Source organism: Schistocerca piceifrons, chromosome 2 (genome assembly GCF_021461385.2).
Source record: "Schistocerca piceifrons isolate TAMUIC-IGC-003096 chromosome 2, iqSchPice1.1, whole genome shotgun sequence".
Taxonomy (NCBI): domain Eukaryota; kingdom Metazoa; phylum Arthropoda; class Insecta; order Orthoptera; family Acrididae; genus Schistocerca; species Schistocerca piceifrons.
In genome coordinates, this window is record NC_060139.1 from 944,736,497 (window position 1) to 944,762,800 (window position 26,304).

The following is a 26,304-nucleotide window of genomic DNA, read 5'->3' on the forward strand; positions in this document are numbered from 1 at the left end:
CGGTCCGATACACAGATACCTCGTATTTTGTTGGCTATACGACTGTGCGGATCTGCAGCGAATTTCTTCCTCAGGTTAAGAAACACAGTATCAAACCGGACGTTGTTGTCTACGAAGCTGTAGACCTCACGGACGAACGCATGGAGCTGTTTTCCAAGATCTCTATTTGCTGGCTCCGTTTTGACTTTTACAGAGGTGATTTTCTTTCTCCAAAAGCGTCATAATGCGGGAGCATTAAATGTGGTCCAAAATTCTACGAAGATTGACGCCAGTATATAGACCTCTATTTACGTTATTTCAACGAGAAATAACACAACCGACCGGTTGCAAGTAATTGTTTAATGTATTTATGTAGGTTTCGACACTTCTAAGGATGTCTTCATCAGAATGAAAGTTTAAAAACCCTGTAAAATAATGTATAGAAAAATACGTCTGACGGAAACTTTAACCAAGACGAAAAAATCATAGCATAAAAAGGTTATCTACGTAAAGTTCCATAGCGAGAAGGCAATAGCCAAAGGTTAGAACAGACTTGCTCAAGTCAAATTTTGTGGACTGGCAAGACAGCCAATCCACTAGGACGGGAGGCCGAAGGGCACGCGTTTAAGCTCACGCAGGATGGCGTGAGGTCTGGAACAGGACAAGGTCTTTATAGTAGCAAAAATAGTACATAGCTTCTGGAATACTTAACTTTAATCCATAATTGGTGAACATCGGTCTGACGGTACATGCATCACAAGATAAATAGCAAATGATAATGGCGCCTTGCTAGGTCGTAGCAAATGACGTAGCTGAAGGCTATGCTAACTATCGTCTCGGCAATTGAGAGCGTAATTTGTCAGTGAACCATCGCTAGCAAAGTCGGCTGTACAACTGGGGCGAGTGCTAGGTCGTCTCTTTAGACCTGCCGTGTGGCAGCACTCGGTCTGCAATCACTGACAGTGGCGACACGCGGGTCCGACGTATACTAACGGACCGCGGCCGATTTAAAGGCTACCACCCAGCAAGTGTGGTGTCTGGTGGTGACACCACATCAAAAATTAAAAACTGAAAACGTTTCAGCCTTTGGTACTTTCACTTTGCAAGGAACAACATCAGACTGAGCAGCTCACTAGCTTATACTGCTGCTACGACAAGACTCAAGTTACCCCGCATATCTAGCGTGGACAGTGATTTAGGTCCATTTGAGAAGTCATAGCAGAAATAATCAAATAAAACAACAGCGAATTATAAAAAGCCAAATTCAAAGTATATATTTTATTGATTATTTCTTATCGTGTTGCCACATTTCTGTTCTAGTAGCACCAAGTCAAGCAAGGGCATAATTTCGCAGTACTATCCTGCAAATTGCCACCCATTTCACTGCAGCGTAGTAGGAATTAAGTTTTCTGCTACTGTGCCTTATTGTTCTATACGTCAGTTGGTGGAGAGTAAATAAATCTGTGACGTCGATGGACAGTGTATTAAGGAATGATAGAAGCAGTGCCTAATCTTACATGGTACTAGGAACCAATGACAAGGCAGCCAGTAAACAGGGACGTAATAGTATAGGAAATGTTAACAGTCAGTCTTAATGTATTTGGCGTCCACCCCGAAAGCTGAATGGTCAGCGTGACGGACTGCCGTCCTAAGGGGCCCGAGTTCGATTCCCAGCTGGGTCGGGGATTTTCTCCGCTCAGGGATTGGGTGTTGTGTTGTCTTCATCATCATTTCATCCCCATCCGGCACGCAGGTCGCCCAAAGTGGCGTCGAATGTAATAAGACCTGCCCCGTAAGGGGCCTCCCGGCCAATGACGCCAAACGCTCGTTTCAATGTATTTGGCGAGGTAATGTGTCCACTTTCATCACAATGTTCGTACGGAAACTTGCCCAGCTTCGCGGAATGAGATGCAGAGATTTTGGATTTGGAGTAGGCCAGTCGTCTATTGACTTACCTTGAGGTCCGGCTCTATGACAACATGGCGGCCGTGCACCGCCCCGACGGCGACGCCGCTGTGGTTGCTGCCGACGCCGCGGAAGGTGCGGACGCCGACAGAGGACGCCACGGCGGTCAGCGACGCCAGCAGCGGCTCCTCCGCCCCCACCTCCGCCTCCGCGTCCTCCTCGTACTCTGGCTCCGACTCCGTCTCCTCCGACGATGCGGTCGGTAATGTGCTCATCGTGGGCAGCGTGGTCACCTGTGTAAACGCAGCCGAGTTAACGGTATCTGCTCGATCGAGGTACAGGGGGGTGAACAAAATAATATGAACACCTGAGATGTACACACTATTTATTCAAATGTTTTTTATTCCAATCTCTGATCACAATATCGATGACCGGTTTCAGTCCGTAATGACCATCCTCAGATCTTTTTTACACCATATCCTAAAGTGATAAGGCTATAATGGCATCGTCAAAACATATAAATATAATGAGCACAGCAACGTCACCTAGATCTAAAATAAGGTGTAGAATAGGCCACATCGTCCACACAGTCATTATTGCAATAACGACTGAATATTGAGTTGCAATAATGACTGTGTGGACGATGTGGCCTATTCTACACCTTATTTTAGGTCTAGGTTACGATGCTGTGCTCATTATATTTATATGTTTTGACGATGCCATTATAGCCTTATCACTTTAGGACATGGTGTAAAAAAGATATGAGGATGGTCATTACGGACTGAAACCGGTCATCGTCTAAAGAATTGATATTGTGGTCAAAGACTGGAATAAAAAACATTTGACAGTATTAGATCACTGTTTTGTAGCGGAGCGGTTCTAGGCGCTGCAGTCTGGAACCGCGCGACCGCTACGGTCACAGGTTCAAATCCTGCCTCGGGCATGGATGTGTGTGATTTCCTTAGGTTAGTCAGGTTTAACTAGTTCTGAGTTCTAAGGGACTGATGATGTCAGAAGTTAAGTCCCATAGTGCTCAGAGCCATTTGAACCAACTGTTTGTATACGCTACTATGTCGCAGTTACTATTTATTTATTGATAAGGAGTTGGGCCGCCATAGGCTTTGAGGACAGCTGAAGTTCTTCGCTGAATACATTTGTAGAATTTCCAAAGGAATTTTATCCCATTCTTGCACAAAACATCCGCCAATTGCTTCAACGATGTTGCAGATAGAAATCTGCTCCTCACTCTGTGCTGCAAAACTCCCCATAAAGTTTCAGTCATGTTGAGGTCTGGTGAATGTGCTGCCCAAGGAAGATGTCTGATGATATTCTGAAGCTCCCCAAACCATGTTCGAAATGTTCAAATGTGTGTGAAATCTTGTGGGACTTAACTGCTAAGGTCATCAGTCCCTAAGCTTACACACTACTTGACCTAAATTATCCTAAGGACAAACACACACACCCATGCCCGAGGGAGGACTCGAAACTCCGCCGGGACCAGCCGCACGGTGCATGACTGCAGCGCCTGAGACCGCTCGGCTAATCCCGCGCGGCCCACAAACCATGCCTGAATCTTTTTAACTGTGTGTAAGTGCCCACAATCACCTTCGAATATGGCAGTGTTTGGCAGCAATATGCTACTCATATTAAGCACATCGTTATCGAGGATGCCGAGATATCCATTCGCAGTAATCCGGCCAGAGAGGGTAATGATAAAACCAGCTGAATACCACGATGTAGCCGCCCAAATCGTAACGAAACCTCCGCCACGGTTAATTGTAGGAAACAGCCACGCCGGATCGTAGACTTATTTTGGGATTCTCCATACATAAACACGGCCGATTGTAGGAAACAACGTAAACGATGATTCGTCGGACAAAACCACTTCACTGCAGTAATTAAGTGTCCAGGTTTTATGATTGTGCCATCATTTCTTTCGCAGCTTTGCGTTGGCTTCCGTTATTAAGGTTTCACCATTACAGTCCGTCTATGAATATTAGCCCTGTCAAGCTCCCCCCGTACTGTTTTTGTCGACAGATTCCTACTCAAGCGAGTGTCAAGTTCTGTAGTCACTTATGTTGTCTAAACACAATCCAAGTCCGCCCCCGGTAGCTGAGTGGTCAGCACGACAAAATGTCAATCCTTTTGGCCGGGGCTCGATTCCCGGCTGGGTCGGAGATTTTCTCCGCTCAAGGACTGGGTGTTGTGTTGTCCTAATCATCATCATTTCATCCCCATCGCCGCGCAAGTCAAATCGAAAGACTTGCACCCGGCGAACGGTCTACCTGACGGGAGGCCCTAGTCACACGACATTTACATTGCAGTCCTCATTAATGCTCGTCAGTTCCTGTCAGGTAACTTCGGCTTTCGCCCACTACTCCTCTTCCCCGATGATGCTTTATCATATTTTGTCTATGCTAACATTAGCGTGCCATACTGTCGTGCGTCTAAACGGTTCAACCGTAGCTAACCGCGCACCGACGAGTTGCCCTTTCTGGAAGTCTGAGAGATAACACGTTTAGGCGATCGCGTCGCAGAACAAAGCGTATAGTACACTGAAAGATAACTTCCAAGACTTGGCACGTCAACCGTTCGCTGCAGCCACAACGCAGTATTTACATGTACGCATGATGCCAATTTGCAACAAGCTGTACTATATTGCGCCGGCCGCTGTGGCCGAGCGGTTCTAGCCGCTTCAGTCCAGAACCGCGCTGCTGCTACTGTCGCAGGTTCGAATCCTGCCTCGGGCATGGATGTGTGTGACGTCCTTAGGTTAGTTAGGTTGTAAGTAGTTTTAAGTCTAGGGGACTGATGACCTCAGATGTTAAGTCCCATAGTGCTTAGAGCCATTTGTACTATACTGCATGGCGTTCATATTATTTTGTCCATTCCTTATAGATTTCTTATGTACTCTAAACTGTATGTCCATCCATACGAGTCTGGAATGCGGCACGGTTGGACTTGTGGCTAGAGATATAGGGTGTGGGTTAAAATTTGGAAACACCGTGAGAAATACAAGTCTGAACATAAATGTAGATTCTAGCAAAGCCAGCATTTTGGCCTATTGTACCTGATCACGGATGCCACCTGTGCAGTCTCCTCAGCACTGCACGTCGCAAGTGTCAGTCTAGTCAAAACAGTGTTCTGTTTAAATGTGAGTCCATTATGTCGCAGCTCGGTGCATTCGAACGTGGGCAATTGTAGGTTCAAAAAAATGGCTGTGGGCACTATGGGACTTCACATTTCTCGTCATCAGTCGCCTAGAACTTAGAACTACCTAAACCTAACCAACCTAAGGACAAGCCTGAGGCAGGATTCGAACCTGCGACCGCAGCGGTCACGCGGTTCCAGACTGAAGCGCCTAGAACCGCACGGCCACACCGGCCGGCGGCAATTGTAGATGCTCGTATACTGAGGGCTTCCATAACCAACGTAGCCGAAGTGTTTCGTGTCTCACGAGGCGTCGTATCGACGATTTATAGCGCATACTGGAAAAGCGGAAAAATATCGCCCGCCAAGTCACAACGTGGATGAAAGCATGTGTTGAATGGTCGTGACGGACGGTCGTTGAAAAAGATTGTGACGAAAAAATATGAGGACGACAGCTACAAAAGTCACTACAGAACTGAATGTCGCACTCGCGAAACTTGGTAGAAAATCCAAAGCTATTCTGGTCGAATGTGAAGTATGTTAGCGGCAAGAAACAATCAGTGCCTTCTCTGCACGATAGCAATGGAGATACCGTCGAAGACAGTGCTGGCAAAGCAGAGTTACTAAACACAGACTTCCGAAATGCCTTCACAAAAGAATTCGAATCGAGAACAGCTGCCAACATGAGTAACGTGGAAGTAAATATCCTCGGAGTATTGAAGCAACTTAAGTCACTTAATAAAAGCAAGTCTTCTGGTCCAACCTATATACCAATTAGGTTCCTTTTAGAGTATGCTGATGCCTTAGCTTCAAACTTAACAATCATATACAACCGTTCGCTCGACGAAAGATCCGTTCCCAATGACTGGAAAGTTGCACAGGTCACACCAATATTCAAGAAAGGTAGTAGGAGTAATCCACTAAACTACAGGCCCATTTCGTTAACGTCGATATGCAGCAGGATTTTAGAACATATATTGTGTTCTAACATAATGAATTACCTCGAAGAAAACAGTCTATTGACACACAGTCAACGTGCGTTTAGAAAACATCGTTCTTGTGAAACACAAACATCTCATTACTCACATGAAGTGCTGAGTGCTATTGACAAGGATTTCAGATCGATTCCGTATTTCTGGATTTCCGGAAGGCTTTTGACACTGTACCACTCAAGCGGCTCGTAGTGAAATTGCGCGCTTATGGAATATCGTCTCAGTTATGTGACTGGATCTGTGATTTCCTGTCAGAGAGCTCAAAGTTCGTTGTAATTCACGGAAAGTCATCGAGTAAAACGGAAGTGACTTCTGGCGTTCCCCAAGGTAGTGTTATAGGCCCTTTGCTGTTCCTTATCTATATAAACGACTTTGGAGACAATCTGAGCAGCCGTTTTCAGTTGTTTGCAGATGACGCTGTAGTTTATCGACTAATACAATCATCAGAAGATCAAAACAAACTGCAACTTAGAAAAGATATCTGAATGGTGCGAAATGTGGCAGTTGACCTTAAATAACGAAAAGTGTGAGGTCATCCACATGAGTGCTAAAAGAAACGCGTTAAACTTCGGTTACACGATAAATCAGTCTAATCTAAAAGCCTTAAATTCAACTAAATACCTAGGTATTACAATTACAAACAATTTAAATTGGAAGGAATTCACAGAAAATGTTGTGGGGAAGGCTAACCAAAGACGGCGTTTTGTTGGCAGGACACTTAGAAAATGTAACAGACCTACTAAGGAGACTGCCTACACTACGCTTGTCCGTCCTCTTTTAGAATACTGTTGCGCGGTACTGACTGAGTACATCGAAAAAGTTCAAAGAAATGCAGCACGTTTTGTATTATCGCGAAATATGGCAGAGAGTTTCAAAGAAATGATACAGGATTTGGGATGGACATCATTAAAAGAAAGGCGCTTTTCGTTGCGACGGAATCTTCTCACGAAATTCCAATCACTAACTTTCTCCTCCGAATGCGAAAATATTTTGTTGGCACCGACTTACATAGGGAGAAACGATCACCAAGATGAAATAAGGGAAATCAGAGCTCGTACGGAAATATATAGGTGTACATTCTTCCCGCGTGCTATACGAGATTGAAATAGTAGAGAATTGTGAAGTTGGTTCGATGAATCGTCTGCCAGGCACTTAAATGTGATTTGCAGAGTGTCCATGTAGATGTAGATGTAGAACCCTGTCAGCGTTAAAACAGGAAGGGAGCTCCATAAGCACTCATCAGGAATGCAAATGCCCTGAACAGGAAAACATGGTCTGATGCCATAAAACCTGTAGTATGGAACAATGGAAGACAGTCATTTGGTGGGATGAGTGTCGCTGCATAGTGAAGCATGGCAGGATTTCGATGATGACTTGGCCAGCCATATCGTAGTATTCCATGGGCCCCATGGTTACTTTTCAAGATCGCATTACTGCTAAGGATTATATGACAATTTTGGCCGATCAGGTGCATCCTATGATGGTGAATGGCAGAATTGCTGCTAACTCGTCATACGATGTTGTACTCTGCATGTGGGCTTAATTATACAAATACAATGAAAGTAATTTTAGTAGCTATGTGTCCGGTTACGAAGTCTCGTAACCGATTGGCCCTGACTAGTATTAGTACGCAATCTGACTGCATAAAATAACAATAAAGAATGAAAGGAAATTTCCGTTAACACAATCGATTAATTAAGTCCCCTGCAACTATAAAAGCTACGAAACAACAAAGCACAAGTGTAACTGTTCTGTGTGTGGCAGTGTGGTTCAACGCACATGTATCTGGCACGGTTCTTCCTCAATACGACAAGAAATTTTAAACACCACTTACAATGAACTAATTGAAAAACCACAAATACTATAATTGCACATAGAGACCAGAATTACAAGTCTAATGCATGAACACGAGCCAGATGCTTTGTTGACTGAACCTGTGACCAAGATGCATTATTATTAAGGAGAATTGAAATAAAAATCATTTTTGTTACCTCCATATATATTGACGAAAAATACACTATGATCATTGCAACATCTTCCATATGTACATTACACCAACCGAACAGCATCTACTCTCTCGCCCAACAGAACAATAACTGCACACGACATGCTCTGAACTAGTACTGCTCTCGACATCCCTCTCAACAAGCACTGCTCACGGCAACCTCTGAACTACAACTGCCCTCGACAACCTCTGAACTACGACTGCCAGTGGAGGCGGCGGAATAATACTCTTTGGCGCAATCTCTGGCGCTGTGACTCAGTGTAGCCACTTTTCAACTCATACGGAATTTCACCGTACTTCCGCTGATGCTGTGTTCCAGGTCGACAGGGCCCCTGTCCACACAGCGCCCATCCTACAGGATTGGTTTTGTTAGCACGAGGATGAACTGTTGCGTATCTCCTGGCCACTAGAGTCACCAGATAACGTTACTTTTGAGCCTTTGTGGTCTTCTCGGGAGAGAAAGGTGCGCCATCGCTATCCACCTCTATTATCGTTACCGGAACTTGCCGTTATTTTGCAAGAAGAATGGTGTAAGAGCCCGTTGAAACCCGTACAGGATGTATACAGGGTGAAAAGTATTTAAACCGACAAACTCTGGGAGGTTGTAGGGGACATCAAAACAAATATTTTTCCCTAATGTCATTTTGTCCCATGGGGATTATTTAAACCGGCGGAGGCCGTATTACGCTCTTCAGTTGTTACAGGGCGTATTACGATCTTCAGTTGTTACAGGGCGTATTACGTACGCTCTTCAGTTGTAGGCAACTGCTGCCCATCAGTGAAGTAGTGCATTGTCTCTGTTTGCTAATGGAGCGATACACTTGTAGTGAGTACACTGATATGGTTGGTGCGTACTACGTAGCGCACTAAAACGGACGAGCTGCACAGCGGGTTTATCAACAAAAGTATCCTAATCGCCGTATCCCACATCGTACGACCTCTGCTGCTGTGTACCAACGTCTGCGTGAGACCGGGTCATTTAGCAGATTACCTGGACAGGGACGCCGTTGCACCGTAAGAACGCTGCAATTTGAGGAAGCTGTCTTGCAGCATGTGGAGCGGGATCCTTCAGTCAGCACTCGTGCAATTGCACGTAACATGGGGACGAATCAGACGAATGTAAGAACAGTCCTTCGAGAGCTATTGCTACGTCCACTTCACTTACAGCGTGTCCACAACCTCTAACCAGTTGATTATCCACCCAGAGCACAGTTTTCGCAGTGGTACCTGGAACAGTGTGAAATGCATCCTACATTTCCATCCTCTGTGTTGTTTACCAATGAAGCAACGTTCGGGCGTGATGGAGTCTTCAACATGCACAATTCACATGTTTGGAGTCAGGATAACCCACATGCCACAGTTACTAGCGCTCATCAAGTGCGGTTCTTCGTTAATGTGTGGGTCGGTGTTGTGGGGGACTGTTTAACTGGGCCGTATCTGCTACCGAGGCCATTAAATGGCAGGCGCTATTACAATTTTCTCGCCAGAGCATCGCCAGAATTGCTGGAAGACGTCCCGATCCTTACAAGACAACGCATGTGGTCCCAGCATGACGAGGCGCCGGCACATGTCAGTCGTCGTGTGTGTCAATTCCTGAATCGACGGTTCCCAGAAACGTGGCTTGGCAGAGGTGGTCCGGTACCATGGCCTGCTCGATCCCCAGACATGTCCCCTCTGGACTTTTTTGTGTGGGGAGAGATGCGCAACCTTGTTTACGCAACTCCTGTTGCATCAGAAGAGGATCTGTTTGTCCGGATAGTAGCAGCAGCAGGAACAATTAAGGATAATCCAGGGATTTTTGCCCGTGTCAGACAGAACAAGACCCGACGGTGTAACCTTTGTTTACGTGTCAATGGAGGCATTTTTGAAAATCTACTGTAATTGAAATAGGGTTCTGTTAATGTGTTGTCTCTTGGTCATAAAAAAATGGAAAAGTGTTTGTAGGTTTAATTAATTTGCCGCCAGAGAAATCTTCCTCTACCGGTTTAAATACTCCACATAGGAAAAAATGACAGCAAAAAATATTTGCTTTGATGTCCCCCACAACGTCCCAGAGTTTGTCGGTTTAAATACTTTTCACCCTGTATTTATCCATTCCTAAAAGACGTAAAGCTGTTTGGAACGCCAGCGAGTTTCCTACGCCGTATTAGACATGGTAATGCGTTCTGTTGTTCGTGTTTCCATATTTCTGTCCAACACCTGTAGCAAATACCTTGAACCATTTCAGTGCTGGCCATGCGCGAACTCCATCTGAGTAGCAGCGCGGAGTGGCCGCGTGGTTTCAGGCGCCATGTCACGGATTGCGCGGCCGCTCCAGCCGCAGGTTGGAGTCCTCCCTCAGGCATAGGTTTGTATGTGTTGTTCTTAGCATAAGTTAGTTTAAATAGTGTGTAAGTCTAGGGACCGATGATCTCAGCAGTTTTGGTCCCGTAGGAATTCACACACATTTGAACATTCCATCTGAGTAGTGCATAGGTGCAAAGTATTTGGCTGCTTTATGGCGGTCGCTCATGGAAAACTTTTTGTCGCGCAACTGTTTTGTCTGCCCCATTAAATCTGTACAATCATATGATGGATTGCCCAAAATTCATAAAGAAAATGTTCCGTTAAGACCGATACTAAGTGCCATTGGTTCGCCCACCTACTCGTTAGCCAAGTTTTTGACTACGTTGTTAAAGCCACATGTGGGCCGTTCGGATTCGTATATAAAGAATTCGACACATTTCATCAGCAGATTGAATGGCATAGTGGTCCAGCCGGAGGACATATTGGTCAGCTTCGATGTGGTATCGCTGTTTACCATGGTTCCACTTAATGATGTATTGGAACAGTTGGATCGAATTTTTCCTGCCGATATTTTAGAGCTGTTTAAGTGTTGTTTGACGACCACATACTTCAAGTGGAATGAACAGTTTTATGAGCAAACGGATGGCGTGGCTATGGGAAGCCCCCTAAGTCCCGTAATTGCAAACTTCCTTATGGAAAAATTCGAAGAACAGGCCTTAGGTACTGCCAGCAAGAAACCAAATGTATGGTTCCGATACGTGGATGACACGTTTGTGTTGTGGAGACATGGTAGGGAGGAACTAAGCCGGTTCCACGAACATCTGAACAGTATAAGCTCAAGAATTCAGTTTATTGTGGAGGAGGAGGTAGACGGCAAACTACATTTCCTCGATGTGCTTGTGTTTAGAAACGAAAATGGTAGTTTGGGCCACTCAGTGTACAGCAAACCCACGCACACGGACCGTTATTTGCACCGGGATTCGAACCACCACCCACAACAGAAGCGGGGTGTTATCAAGACGTTAGCGGACAGAGCTAGAAATATTTGTGAACCTGAGTTGCTCGACGCTGAGATGGAACATCTCCACAATGCACTAACGAAGAACGGATATTCGTCCGCCGAAATAAAACGTGCGTTGAGGCAGCCACGCAGAAATCATACTGACGTACAGGCTACTGCAAAATCTAAGGTTTTCCTGCCGTTTGTTAAAAATGTAACGGAAAGAATAGGGAGGATCTTGACGAAGCGGAATATTACCGTAATTTACAAGCCCACCTGGAAGATACAGGAATACCTTAGGCCTGCCAAGGACGCTCGCAAACCATTGGAAAAATCTGGAGGGTATAGGATCCCATGCAGCTGTGGTGATGTTTATGTGGGTACCACCAAAAGAACTGCTTCTAAACGTTTGGAAGAGCACAAGGGAAATTGTAGAAGAGGAGAAACGGAACGATCAGCTGTTGCGGAGCATGCTTTCCAGCCAGGGAACCACAATATTCGTTTCGAGGAGACGCAAGTACTAGCGGCCACGAGCGGATACTACGAAAGGCTCTACATGGAGGCAATCGAAATCGCTAAACACCCAAATAATTTCAACCGAAAGGAGGAGGGCGTCAAATTAAACGGTATATGGATGCCGGTGTTAAAGATGATGTGTACCACTCTTCCACTACTGGGTGACGGCAACGGCGATCGACGGCGACGGACAGCGGCCAATTGCACTGACGTTTTCAAAACACGTGACGTCACGCCGCGGCGCGGGGGCGCGCGGACACGGAATTTAGCGGCAGTCAGTAGCGAGCCAGTGTGTGTGTTGGACCTTCCATCAAGCTACGGACCCCCTTGTGGATGTCTCCCGCAGTCGGAGACGAAACGTTGGGGATCACCTCAGAATTCATCAACCGACCACGGCATAACAGCCCGGATAATTATAATGGACACAATCATATGATGGTGAGCTGAAGGAGAAAAGCGAAAGTGAAGCAGCTTTTCAGTTTCTCTGGCACTCCACATGAGGGCGAACAAACTTGTCTCTTCCTGTCTCCCCTACATTAACTTAGTAATGTGTGTGCAGATGTAGAGCATTTTTGTTACCCTCTCAGACACATATCTGTATCTTGGCAGGCGATGGTGGGTCCTAGGATTGCGTCTAATTTGTCAATGATATTGTACTTATACAGAATTTCACCGTACTCCTGCAGCATGCTGCATTGTGCATCGTTTATTATAATTAACACAGTTTTCTTTTCAAATAGAGGGAATTGTTCTGGTAGCTCAGACAAAGGAACATACAGATATCCACTTGCCTGCATCTCGTTCAGCCAACCAGAGACACATTTTCCATCGTCCCCACGCTCAACAACGTGACAACATAAATTAAAACTGCTTTCAGCTTTTTGCAACTCTCTGTTTTTTTTGTTTTTGTTTTTTTTTAAAAAAAAGGTGGGTTCGGTCGAGCTCGTTAGGCTTAGACTGAATTTCTGATTTCCTCCAAGATTGCATACAGAAGAACGTGAGCAGCAGTTTTAATGGCGGCTTATACATTCTGTGCTGCTGCTGGCGACGCAAATTACTCTTATGACGCACGTATGTGGCCTGAAAGGAAGCGTAACAGGTTCCGTCCATGAATTCCTTCACTCTGATCCCAGATGGCCAAAATCCTTTTAGCCTCCAGTTTTTCTTTGGTTTTCACGTGCCGTTTACCGGTGGAGTTTGATACTTAGGTGCCACACAGGTGACACTTCTAACTAAATTTTCGTTCCGTTGGTACAATTTGCTTCGTCCCGTTGGTACAATTTGCAACATTCAAACATTTGATGAGTGAAACATTACCCTCCTTTGTAATTTCTTCTTTTCGTGATGTAAAAGCACTGAATAATTGAAACCATACTTCCCGATTCACTAGATTCACATTGCGAATATGTAACCCTTTGTTTCCTGACGAAAGAAAAAAATTACTTTTTAACATTTTCTTTGCAGAATTTATGCTATTGTGGCCTCAAATGACGGTAGGATTTTTTGTAAAATTTTATTTTATTTTTCACAACTTTTTTCTCTCCTGGTACTCAGAAGTACCGTCAGACTCCATGGACAGAATCACAATATGCACAGGAAAGGGCTCCCATTTTTATAACTTGTACTTTATTCCACATAAATATTAAATATTTTTACATTAGAAAATTAATTAACAGAAATATGATATTTCTGAATTTTTTTTTAATTTCCCATAAATTTATTCTAGAGCAACTCGTGAGTCGTGCTTCGGTAGCTCAGATGGTAGAGCACTTGCCCGCGAAAGGCAAAGTTCCCGAGTTCGAGTCTCGATGGGGCACACAGTTTTAATCTGCCAGGAAGTTTCAACTTCACAATGCATAGTAACTTAGCTATACATTTTTGACAGTATATACATATCACATATTTAATGTTAGTGAAATTGTAGGAAACAGTTCTTTTTCTCATTGTAGCACAAATACACTTTACATGTACAACATTGTGAATGTGGTGTCGACTGAATTTTATTTTTCGCACACATTTCGCATCGCTCTCTTTTACAACTGAACACTACAAAATGGTTTTCTCAGTTGCCAAGACGTACATTCTTCGGAACAGAAAAGTTATCCTTCCTTCTCTTTGGGGGAGTTATTTCATCTTTACCAGAGTTTCTCTTTTTGAGATTTGGCACTTGCTGTTCATTCATTAGCCCTAGTGCCACAGCACGGCTGAATTCCAGCAGTGGCAGTGCCCCTTGTAGATCACTGCAAATGACGTAAGCATTGACAAAAGCAATTTCTATTGCTCCCCAGAAGAGACGGTGCCACCATTTCTTTGATCGCCTGTCAAGACCATAAGTTGAACGTAATCTGTCTGCATGATCCACACCACCCATGTATTTATTGTAATCACATACAATAACTGGTCATGGTATAGTCATACTAGTTCCATCTTTCTGTTTTCTTGTCACTATGCTCTGTTCAGTGCCATGGAAGTTTGACGCAAAATACACTACTTTATTTTCCCTCCATTGAAATACTGTTAGGTCTAAAGATGACTCTGTGATTTGATTCCCCACGGTTTAGACATTTTTCTTTAGGTAAATTCCCTGGCAAACCTTTCCTGTTTGTTCTAATTGTTCCACAGGCAAATGTATTTACAGATTTCTGTGTGAGACAGTACAACTATAGTTGAATTCTTTTATCTTGGCGGCTCGCGCATGCCCGCCCAGACGCGGGAGATTGCTGCGTTGCCAGTTGCACACGACGCACGCGCCAAGAGAAACAGCGCCATAGTATAGTATAGTTCGCAAGCTTACGTTTAGGGGGGAGCGCGCAGTTTATGAAGTAAAGCCACCACGGCCGCATTAACCCTTTCGCTGCTACAGAGACGTGCTCCCCGCATTCCGCGCTGTGCGCGATTTTGTCACTGCACTGCTCGCCTGTGCAGACACATGGTGTTCCGACTGCTTTGACACTTATCATTCGATTCCACAAAAACTATTTGGCCCAAAAATTAGATTTTTACACATCTTCTTGACTGATACCTTCCCCCCACTTCCTTTGACTGACTGAAGTGCTTTAAAATAAAGCCAAACGCGCCCGGTGTAAATAAAACTTTTATTACAGTCGCGAAAGACGGAATATTTCTCAATATTACATACGACACCTATGTGGTACTTAAATTAAATGAGATATTGTTATACAGTAAATTTTATATGAAATTTAGGTACCTTGTCCACATTTCATTCTCAACGTTGTGGCAACTAAAATCGACCATACGGAAAGTATACCCTATGGACTTTTACCTCTGCAAACTCTTCAAAATTTCGTGCAATGGTTTACTACATTTAATGCTGCACAATAACTGGGTTGAACATCGAAACAAAATTAAGTCATTTATGGGGGGAAGGTATCAGTCAAGAAGATGTGTAAAAATCTAATTTTTGGGCCAAATAGTTTTTGTGAAATCGAATGATAAAGAGTGTCAAAGCAGTCGGAACACAATGTGTCTGCACAGGCGAGCAGTGCAGTGATGACAAAATCGCGCACAGCGCGGAATGCGGGGAGCACGTGACTGCAGCAGCGAAAGGGTTAATGAAGAGACAAAGCACTAGAAATTTCAAAAAATTGCATTTAAACGAATAAAATTCATGAAGTAAAACACTTCGATATTGTTTTAAAAGAAAAAAAAATATTTAGCATCGCACAAGGTTTGGACTCTTTACTTTTCGCTTACTAACCCAACACCTTAACCGTTACGCTGACGCAGCTCGTTCTGCAACGTCTCTACATAATGAGTCTAACAGGTCACGCAAAATTCTGACAAACACTGTTGGTATGCCTACGAATTACTCGCACTTCGTCGAAGTACAATAGGAAATAAACAATTACTGCTGTTCTTTATTGCGAAAAAGTGGTTCGTGAAATTGATACAAACACCTTTCCTTGCTATCGCCTGAATTAAGAGTCTTATTGCTTGTTTGGTTTAATTAATTAATAGAAAATGAAGCAATTGGTATAAAGAATGGTTTTTCCAAACTTTCAAAAAACAAAGTCTGCTATCAAGACATTGCTTTTGTTCTATTACTTTGTTTATGACTGAACGTTTCTAAAACTGAAGACACTCGTCCGTGCTCTGCTCTGCAGTTGAGATCTGGCAACGTCGTTCTCTGTTCATTGGCTGACTGTATTTTTTGACGTCAGATGCACAGAACGAACCTAAAACCGGCCGCCAACATAAATGACGCGCACTTTAGTGAGCGGTAACGCATTGTTGCTACAGTAAAGTGTTTGCACAACCTGACGGCACTAATAAGTCCGCCTTATATTTTCCACTTTATCTCATTCACTTGTAACGTAATGTTTCAAATTATTATAAAAAAACAAAGAAGGTAAGTACCTACAATGGAAAACTCAACGAAAGTTTCAATAAATTGCACACAAATTCAGGCAACACCATGGAAACAAGCACATACAATCTTCTGTTTTCACAGCAGCGCGCGAAAAACAATTTCAAGCTCTAACCGCCAGAGAGGTCTATATCAGGTCTATAACATCTATGTAACAGTAAAGCAGAGCTACTGTTACGTACCAACAGGCTTTCAGATCACGAAACTGCACCACGAGAAAATAATGAGAGTCAAAACTTACTGGTACTTTTAAGTACCGTCAGGCAACAAAGGGTTAAACAAGAATTCCCACGTCACTCAAAGCTGAGAAGTCACAAATACTGCAATTAACAGCAACCTTATGGTCGCGAGATGAATCTCCTCCTTGATGCCTTCGAAGATCTGACAACGGTCTGAATCCTATGAACTGCATAGGTGCCCGTTTTCGCCTTTGTCCTTTATTTTCTTCCCAACAGATTCGCGTCTTCTATCGAAGGTGTGATTTTCCATCTCTGTAAACTCCCGTGGAGTTCATATTCATGTTGACATACCGAACACACAAACATTATATGACAGTAGTTAACCAATGAGCTCTCGCCAGAGACACATTGTACGAGGTGCATTCAGGTTCTAAGGCCTCCAATTTTTTTTTCTCTGGACTGGAAAGAGATAGAAACATGCACATTGTTTTAAAATGAGGCCGCGTTCATTGTCAATACGTCCCAGAGATGGCAGCACCGTACGGCAGATGGAATTTTACCGCCAGTGGCGAGAATGAGAACTGTTTTAAATACTTAAAATGGCGACGTTTTCCTTACTTGAACAGCGTGCTATCATTCGTTTTCTGAATCTGCATGGTGTGAAACCAAATATCGACAGTTGAAGGAGACATGTGGTGATGGAGTTTAATGAAGGCAGAACATCGTGTGACAACAATCCGAAACAACCTCGGGCTTGCACAAGCCGGTCTGACGACATGATCGAGAAAGTGGAGAGAATTGTTTTGGGGGATCGCCGAATGACTGTTGAACAGATCGCCTCCAGAGTTGGCATTTCTGTGGGTTCTGTGCACACAATATTGCATGACGACCTGAAAATGCGAAAAGCGTCATCCAGGTGGGTGCCACGAATGCTGACAGGCGACCACATGGCTGCCCGTGTGGCATGTTGCCAAGCAATGTTGACGCGCAACGACAGCATGAATGGGACTTTCTTTTCGTCGGTTGTGACAATGGATGAGACGTGGATGCCATTTTTCAATCCAGAAACAAAGCGCCAGTCAGCTCAATGGAAGCACACAGATTCACCGCCACCATAAAAATTTTGGGTAACCGCCAGTGCTGAAAAAATTATGGTGGCCATGTTCTGGGACAGCGAGGGCGTAATCCTTACCCATTGCGTTCCAAAGGGCACTACGGTAACTGGTGCATCCTACGAAAATGTTTTGAAGAACAAATTCCTTCCTGCACTGCAACAAAAACGTCCGGGAAGGGCTGCGCTTGTGCTGTTTCACCAAGACAACGCACCCGCACATCGAGCTAACGTTACGCAATAGTTTCTTCGTGATAACAACTTTGAAGTGATTCCTCATGCTCCCTACTCACCTGATCTGGTTCCTAGTGACTTTTGGCTTTTTCCAACAATGAAAGACACTCTCCGTGGCCGCACATTCACCAGCCGTGCTGCTATTGCCCCAACGATTTACCAGTGGTCAAAACAGACTCCTAAAGAAGCCTTCGCCGCTGCCATGGAATCATAGCGTCAGCGTTGTGAAAAATGTGTACGTCTGCAGGGCGATTACGTCGAGAAGTAACACCAGTTTCATCGATTTCGGGTGAGTAGTTAATTAGAAAAAAAATCGGAGGCCTTAGAACTTGAATGCACCTCGTAGATCACCTAGCATCTAACAGACGAGCAAGTTCGCGCATGCTCTCTGGTTTCAAGTTCGCGCATGGGAATTACTGAAATAGCACTTAGGTATACGCTCCCCCTCAAAGATATCTGTGACGCACTAGTGAGCGCAGTCTTATGATTTAATGCATCCAAAACACAATGACGTTTTTTTGTGAAACAACAACTGAGTACAATTTGGTGCATATGTGAAACTCTCCTGTGCGTCGTCACGTGCATCTCCTCTGGCCTTTCAACAGATATTTCCAATTTCGTTCTTGTAAATTGTAGCTGGAATCAGGCCAAATATATACTGCACCTTAAGTCTCTCACGCGACAACCAGTTTCAATGGAAAGCGTCGATTTGTTTCTCGTCATTAACAAAATGATTTATATGTCGGAATTGAGGGCGCTAAATGTAAATGTTACTGTGAGTTGAAGAAATTTGCGCAGGAGAGGAAGCCCTGGCGGACTGCACCAAACTAGGTGGGAGATTGGTGACACAAAAACAAAAAAGAGAAGAAAGGAAAATCAGTTATGGTACGGTATACACTGCAGGTGTCAGAGCTTTCCTAGTGAATTTGTTCCCATCAGCCATAGAAGTTGCCTGATGGTCTTCCCGTCTGGACGCTTCCGCATACTTTACAGTTCAGTCAACGAAGGAAAATTAGGGGAAAAATTAGTGTAGTACAAGTAAAGCGGTAGGGGGAGTCTACAGAATAATATAATAAACATTCTGAGCGGTGGGGTGTTAGTGCGGGGCAAGAGGGGCGTTTAAGTGTCACATTTTTATGTTTTTCCTGTCTGTCTCAAAAATCGCGGCTTTTAGCGTAAATATTTTTCAGTACAAAAGTCAGCTACTTATGATTTTCTACAAAAAAGGTTGCGGGGCTGTAGTTCTCGTACTGCAGGGGATGGAAAAAGCGCGGATAGTTAAAAATAGATTTTTAATGGTAAACAAGTAAAGTATATTGTTAAATAATGTGTATTGAGAACGAATATTAATTTTTTGTACCATATCTAAATGCATTAGAACCTAAATAAGGGACAAATTGTGTCTGGGGCTGTAACATGCTGGAAAGACAGGGGAGAAATTAGAAGAGTGAAAGAAGGTAGTTTTCCGGATTGTGGTCATGCACTTCTCTCCTTCATAGATCGGCAAAATGAAGAGTGAGCAGGAAATTCCCCATTTTCTCTAGCACAATGCGTCCCAAAGAGCAACGACAGTTCGCCTTATGAATTACTGGCCACATAGCATGCAGATACACCGGAGGGTGTTTATTTTCCGCAAAGTGTGTTAACACCCCATGGAATACGGATATGAATTACTTCTATTTCTTAGGCAAGAAACGTATACGGACAGAATCTAGCCGGCCAGAGTGGCCGAGCGGTTCTAGGCACTACAGTCTGCAACCACGCGACCGCTACAGTCGCAGGTTCGAATCCTGCCTCGGGCATGGATGTGTGTGATGTCCTTAGGTTAGTTAGGTTTAAGTAGTTCTAAGTTCTAGAGGACTAATGACCTCAGAAGTTAAGTCCCATAGTGCTCAGAGCCATTTAACAGAGTCTACGTAAATCTCTGCACACTGTTCTAGAATGAATGAGGGCAATTGATTCTTAATCCTTCTGTACGGCATCTGTAACGTTTTTCCGGGAAAGGCAACTTCCAAAATTAATAGTGCTGCGCACTTTTCAGCTGACATACGGATTACTCGTCCCCAGTACTTCCCGGCCAGTTCTCTCATGTGTGTAGACAAGGTAATTTCGCTGAACTCATGTTTAGTGAAGCTGTTTTCAGTTTATTAAGTGAGTTTTTATTTGCATTTCTGAAATGAGACATTATGTAAAATAGGTCAACAGCTAGAACTGTTAACGATCTATCACACTGAAGATCCGACCCCAAATGTGACATGATATCAATATGTATTTGACAAAGTCGATTTCGTTTTCTCCACTATCAAGGACTGGAACACTTTTCCCAGCTTGAAAGTATCAAATCCATCATCCCAGCCATACGTCTCTCAGCATCTGATGAGACCCAGAGGCTTAAACTGACTCCCTCTGTAACGAAAGTACGTCACCTTGGCGTTACAGAACTTCAGGAATTGCAACACAAGTCAAGCAATGCATTACAGCTGATTACTGTTCTACACCCATGTCCATAAATTAAGGGTAATGGCAGAATGTGGTGCTACACAACGTGGCACTACACAAAACTGGCGCTAATAGAATAAGAACATAGGGAACACGCACGACACAGATCTTTAAGTCCACGGTATTGGTGATAAGTTGAGAAAATTGTCCCGAAACACATGTGCTACAAAACGCTACTATTTCCTGCGCATCTACCCCGACATCAATATGGGATAAGATCACCACACACACATACACAGGCCACACAACGGGTTGGCATACTCTGGGTTAGGTGGTCGAGCAGCTGCTGGGGTATAGCCTCCCATTCTTGCACCAGTGCCTGTCGGAGCTCCTAAAGTGTCCTACGGGCTTGAAGACATGCAGCGATACGTCGACCGAGAGCATCCCAGACATGCTCGATGGGGTTTATATCTGGAGAACAGGCAGGCCACTCCATTCGCCTGGTGTCTTCTGTTTCAAGGTACTCCTCCATGATGACAGCTCGGTGGGGCCGTGCGTTATCATCCATCAGGAGGAAGGTGACACCCACTGCACCAACGAACAGGCGGACATAGTGGTGCAAAATGACGTACTGATACACCTGACCTGTTACAGTTCCTCTGTCAAACACATGCAGAGGTGTACGTGCACCAATCATAATCCCACCCCACACCACCAAATCACGACTTCCATACAAGTCCCTTTGAAGGACATTAAGCGGTTGTCATCTGGTTCCTGGTTCACGCCAGATGAAAACCCGGCGAGAATCATCGTTCAGACTATACCTGGACTCGTCCGTGAACATAACCTGGGAGCACTTTTCCAATGACCATTTACTGCGTTCTTGGCACTAGGCTTTATGGGCTCTTCTGTGACCAGGGGTCAGTGGAATGCACCTTGCGGGTATCCGGGCGAATAAACAATGTCTGTTCAGTCGTCTGCAGACTGTTCCAGTGGCTGCGGTAAGGTCCTGAGCAAGGCCACCTGCAATACTTCGTGGCCGTGTGCGGGCACTGATGGTCAGATATCGGTCTTCTTGTGGTGTTGTACACAGTGGACGTCCCGTACTGTAGCGCCTGGACACGTTTCCTGTCTGCTGGAATCGTTGCCATAATCTTCAGATCACACTTTGTGGCACACAGAAGGCCCGTGCTACGACCTGCTGTGTTTGACCAGCCTCCAGTACCCTAGTATTCTACCCCTCATAACGTCATCAATATGTGTTCTTTGAGGCATTTTCAACACACAGTCACTATTAGCACGTCTGAAAACGTCTGAAAACCTACTTGCTGCACCGTACTCTGACATGCACCAACACACCTCTGTGAACGTGGGCTGCTGCCAGCGCCACTGTGCGACGACCGCAGGTCAAATGCACCGCATCGTCATACCCCGAGGTGATTTAAACTCGGAAACTGCCCACCAGAGTGTTGTTTCACCATGTGTCAGCATTATCCTTAATTTATGAGCATGAGTGTAGATTTAAACCTGTGGATGTGTGGGTGTGTGGCAAGTGACGCCACTCAGTACAGCACACTCTACAAGTGCCAGAAGGGAAGAGATTTATGCAGTCGCCAAATAAGACAGTTAAAGGTGAGAGAAGTGTAGTAACTTTCTGGTCATCATTAATTCACCACCGAGTGACTGCAACATGGTTACACAGCTTTACAATATGCTGTCAACGGCAGACAGCTGCAATCCAGTCCATTTCCCACCAATTCTACATAGGACACTGCCAGCATCACAGAAATTAAACACGTCCATTATAATAGTAACGTATTTTAAATGAAAGCTTGAGAGGTGGCATGAGCCCCCGCTCATATTTCTATCTTACTCCGAGTAATTTGATTTTCCTCTCGAATTGCATGCGGTGAAAAGTTGCTATTCCTTCACAAACGGGCTTCCCACGCTGTGTCTCTCGTCACTCGGGTGATCCGGTGACAGGCGGGTTCTGCTGATCTTGAAAGGGTTAAGCCGACGGGTGTGAGGGAGTCGAGTGGATGCTTTCCAAACGCCGACATTGTCATAAGAGTGGGGGCGACAAGCCCACAGGGGCCTGACGGAGCGGCTGTGCTAGAGATTCCGTTACTTTGCAGAAACTTGGCTACCAGCGAGGCGTGGGAATGACTTGTGTTCCCAGGCAGTCTTGGCGGGCAAATTCCCGCGTTTTCTGCAAAATCATAACTGTGATTGGCTTGCTCAGGGGATAGCTCCGTGACGTAGCAAACTCGGTGCAGAAATTGGCGCCAAGTATCTCGATTGGTGGAATAGTACTTTGTCAGCAGTAGAGTGGAATTTTCTGCCGGTTTTCGAGTTGCTGATTGGAACATTTAACCACGACCACTGTCGTGGGGGCAGGAATGTTCTGTGTTCGGCTTGTACGGGTGCTCTTGACGGGGTTGGCTCTCGCTTTTCGGTCGAGGTAGATTACAAGACTGAGCTCTCGCTGATCCGGACAGCATGCCTTCCGTTGGCTGTCTAATATACTTTCATTTAATTGTAACTGTTTGACGAAGTTGATGAAGTTTCAACTTCAGCGTAACTTTCCGAGTACAGTTGGCAATTGAGCGTTCTGCGTACAAATGGCCTATGTTGTCCGTCTTGAGCAGTTTTGGCTAAAGTTGACTGTATCGGAGTTACTGTTTGACTTCGCTTGTTAAAATCAATCACTGTACCATCAGTGATTGTGTGGCAAGCCTTCTTCACCTCCTTCAGAGGCGCATTTGTATTGACAGGAAGTCTTTAGGCTGGAACAACCAGAGCAGGATAATTTGCTTCAGGCTATACTCGCGACATTATCATCAACATGACAGGACGTCGAAGCAACCAGCCATCGCCTCCTGTAAGCAGGATCGTGTCCTTGCAGTTAAGAAGACAGCTTGGTAATGTATGTCCGAAGTACCGGCAGATTAGGGAATTTTGCTCTGTGATAATCAGAGCTCAGCAAAGCGCGCCTGTTCCCGTCTTTTCTTACATGGTTCTGTCTTGGATGTTCATTGTCTGAGTTCTCACTACAGTAGCAGCAATTAATGTTGGGTTGGCTGGGTGTTTCTCTTAAGATTTGAGTTGCAAGGAATTGGCTCCACATACCACTTGGCCATAAACGTCACAAGCTAGTTTATAGACAACGTCACCTTCACAACATTTATTTGAGTATGCAATTGGACGTATTGTAACTGTTTCATGCATTTTATTTATTATTTTGAGTTTAGTAATAATAAATCAAATTGTTATTTTGGACAGAACTTTCATTATGTGGATCGGTAAAGCAACCCTTTCATTTATCACTATGTTAATTAAACTTTCCTTTATCAAATTAATTTCTATCAAATTAAATTATTACAGGTGCCAAACCCTTTTCTACTCCACTTGCATGGTCGATTACAGTTAGTTCGCGTTTCTTCTTAAACCATGTGCAACAGCAAAAGTCGGAGTTAGAGAAAGGGGGGCTTAGAGCATCATTTCCATATGAAGATTCTAAAAGGATTTAGTGTTAAACACTCTGCTAGCTGCGGCACCTCGCAAGCTCACTTCACAACTGCAAGTAAGTACTCTCTTAATAAACCGAAAACAACTCCAATACATAAACTCGAACTGAGTGAAAATAGTTTGTGTATCTACGCAAGAGAACTGGACAAGAAAGACTGAGGAAATATAGTCTGTTTCCAACCTGAAAAGGGAGCAGCACTCGTTGTGGGGCAAGTTGCTTTTCCCAGAAGAATACTACGCTGCCATACATAACGACTAAGAATCAGTTTCGCTCTAGCATTTGAGAACAGTGTGCAGAGATTTGCCTGGCTTTTATCCGTATCCGTTTCTTGCTTTCGCATATCTGTATTCTATGTTGTGTTAACGCCCTCTGTGGAAAATAAACAGCCTTGGGCATGGCTGCACACTGTAACGCCAGTGATTTTATAAGGCGAGCTGAGAAACCCTGTAGTTGCCTTTTGTGACCTAGAGGGGTAGACAGAGTGGGAAACCACCTGCTCGCTCTTCATTTTGTAGACCGCGAAAGTGCGTAGCCATAATCAGGCGAGCTACCTTCCCTCATACTTCCAATATTCACTCCCGTTTTTCCACCCTCAGAACACAATTATTTATCCCTTAAAATGCCTGTACTGCAGATGTTAGATGTATTACAAAATTTAACATTTGTTCTCAATCAACGTCATTTAAAATTATACATTAATTTTACCCCATTAAAATGCTGTTTTTAATAATCTGCGATTTTTCCATCCTCTGCAACGCAGAAAATATTAGTCCCGGAGAAAAAATTAATAGGACCCTTTTTATAGAAAATTAAGTCTAGTCTAATTTCGTACTGGGAAACACGTTCGCCAGATGCAGTGGCTTTCGACATTTTCAAGAAAAACCTAAAAAAGGGACACTTAAATACCATCTCACCCCATGCTCACACATCAACAGTCAGCATGTTTAATATGTTATTCTTGACACTTATCCCTACCACTGTACAAAAATTTGTGACTACACGAATTCTTACCCTAGTTTCGATATGTTTTGGTCTTAGTTGACTGGGCTATTAATGCGAGCTCTTTCTCCTTCATACCGGTCGCAAACAAGCAGCTCTCGTGTGAAAGTGTCCCCCGGGGTTGTAAGCGACACATAACTAGAGCTGGTCATCTCAGACTCCAGACTTTCTCGTATACTAGTCGCCGTACTTTCGCATACCTGCTGGCAAGAGGTGCAGTTGGACAGGACCCGGTGGCAGAGATATGGCGCAGAGTGGTCTCGAAGTTCCCACTGCTCGTAAGACTCGTTGACAATCGAGTTCTGTTTGTTACACAACTACAACCACGAAGGTAGACGTTCTACGAATGTTAACAAAGGAAACGCATATTCTAGTGGACAAACTGGGAATAAGCCGTATTAGCTCCAGCTGCGGTAATTTCAAGTCACTACTTTTTAATTTTATTGGGAATATGCGCGGTTTGGTGTTAGTTGAAGTAATTTCCCAAGCTAACGCAATCGGACATTCATGAAGTATTTCCTGTTCACTCTAACAACCATTTGAAATGGGAATGCTTATTTTCACACCTCTTATAGTTTCTGAACATTGACGTGCAAAAATTACAAGAATTTATGCATTTCTTACTCTTGTCGTCTTTTTTTAAGTTAAATTATCTAGGTTTCATAAAAACCTAAGAAGCTCAATTACGAACGAAGATTCGGGATTATAGTCAGACGTGCCGTTAAAAAAAATAAAGACGGAAGCTGGAACGTAAAACAAATTTTGATAATAGACTTATAAAAAGATTTTCTATTGAATTCATCGAAAAATTTGAATATGTCGCAATAATCATCATAATATTTTCCAACTAATGTCTAAGAAATTGCTTCCATAATATGTTCAAGAAATTGCTTCCATAAATTGAGTAAGTAGCATACAAAAATTTTCCGTGTCGATACGTTCTTAACGAAAGAAAAGTGTGGCTATTGTCTGATACTTTGTTGTTTGTAAACAACAGAAAAAGAAAATGATAGACCAAAATGTCATGAAAAGGAAGTAATGTATTTATCAAATGTGTATTTATCATGTAGGCAGTTTTCTACATCTGTATCTACATATGTGCTCTGAAAACCATCGTGGAGTGCATGGCAGAGGGTTTCTTCCTTTCCACTCACGTAAGGAGCGCTGGAGGAATTATTGTTTGAGTACCCTTTGTGCGTGCAGTGATTGCCCTAATCTTGTACTCACGATCCCTATATGAGCGATACGTAGGGAGTTGTAGTATAATCCTAGCCTAATCATTTAAAGCGTATTCTTGAAACTTTGTTAATAGACTTTCTCGGGATGGTTTACGTCTCTCTTCAAGAGATTTCCAGTTCAGTTCCTCCAGTATCTCTGTGACACTCTCCCAAGGATTAAAAAAATCTGTGGCCGTTCGTGCCGCCCTTCTCTTTATACATTTAATATAGCCCGTTAGTCCCATCTGGTACGGGTCGCACTCACTTGAGCAATATTCTAGAACTGGTCCCATGATTGATTTGTAAGCAATCTCCTTTGTTCACTGATTGCAAACCGAAGTCTACCAGCTGCTTTAGCCACAATGGAACCTATATG

The 26,304-nt window shown here is 44.0% G+C and overlaps 1 protein-coding gene across 1 annotated transcript in view; it reads right to left on the minus strand.

The window, feature by feature from the left end:
* Positions 1-395: 395 nt before the first annotated feature.
* Positions 396-26,304, minus strand: part of LOC124776011 — a 317,506-nt gene continuing 291,597 nt past the window's right edge. The window contains exons 3-4 of the mRNA XM_047250853.1: positions 1,935-2,177; positions 396-404 (exon numbers count right to left, since the gene is read on the minus strand). Of these exons, the coding sequence (XP_047106809.1) occupies positions 396-404; positions 1,935-2,177 (252 nt within the window). The remainder of the gene's footprint in view (positions 405-1,934; positions 2,178-26,304) is intronic.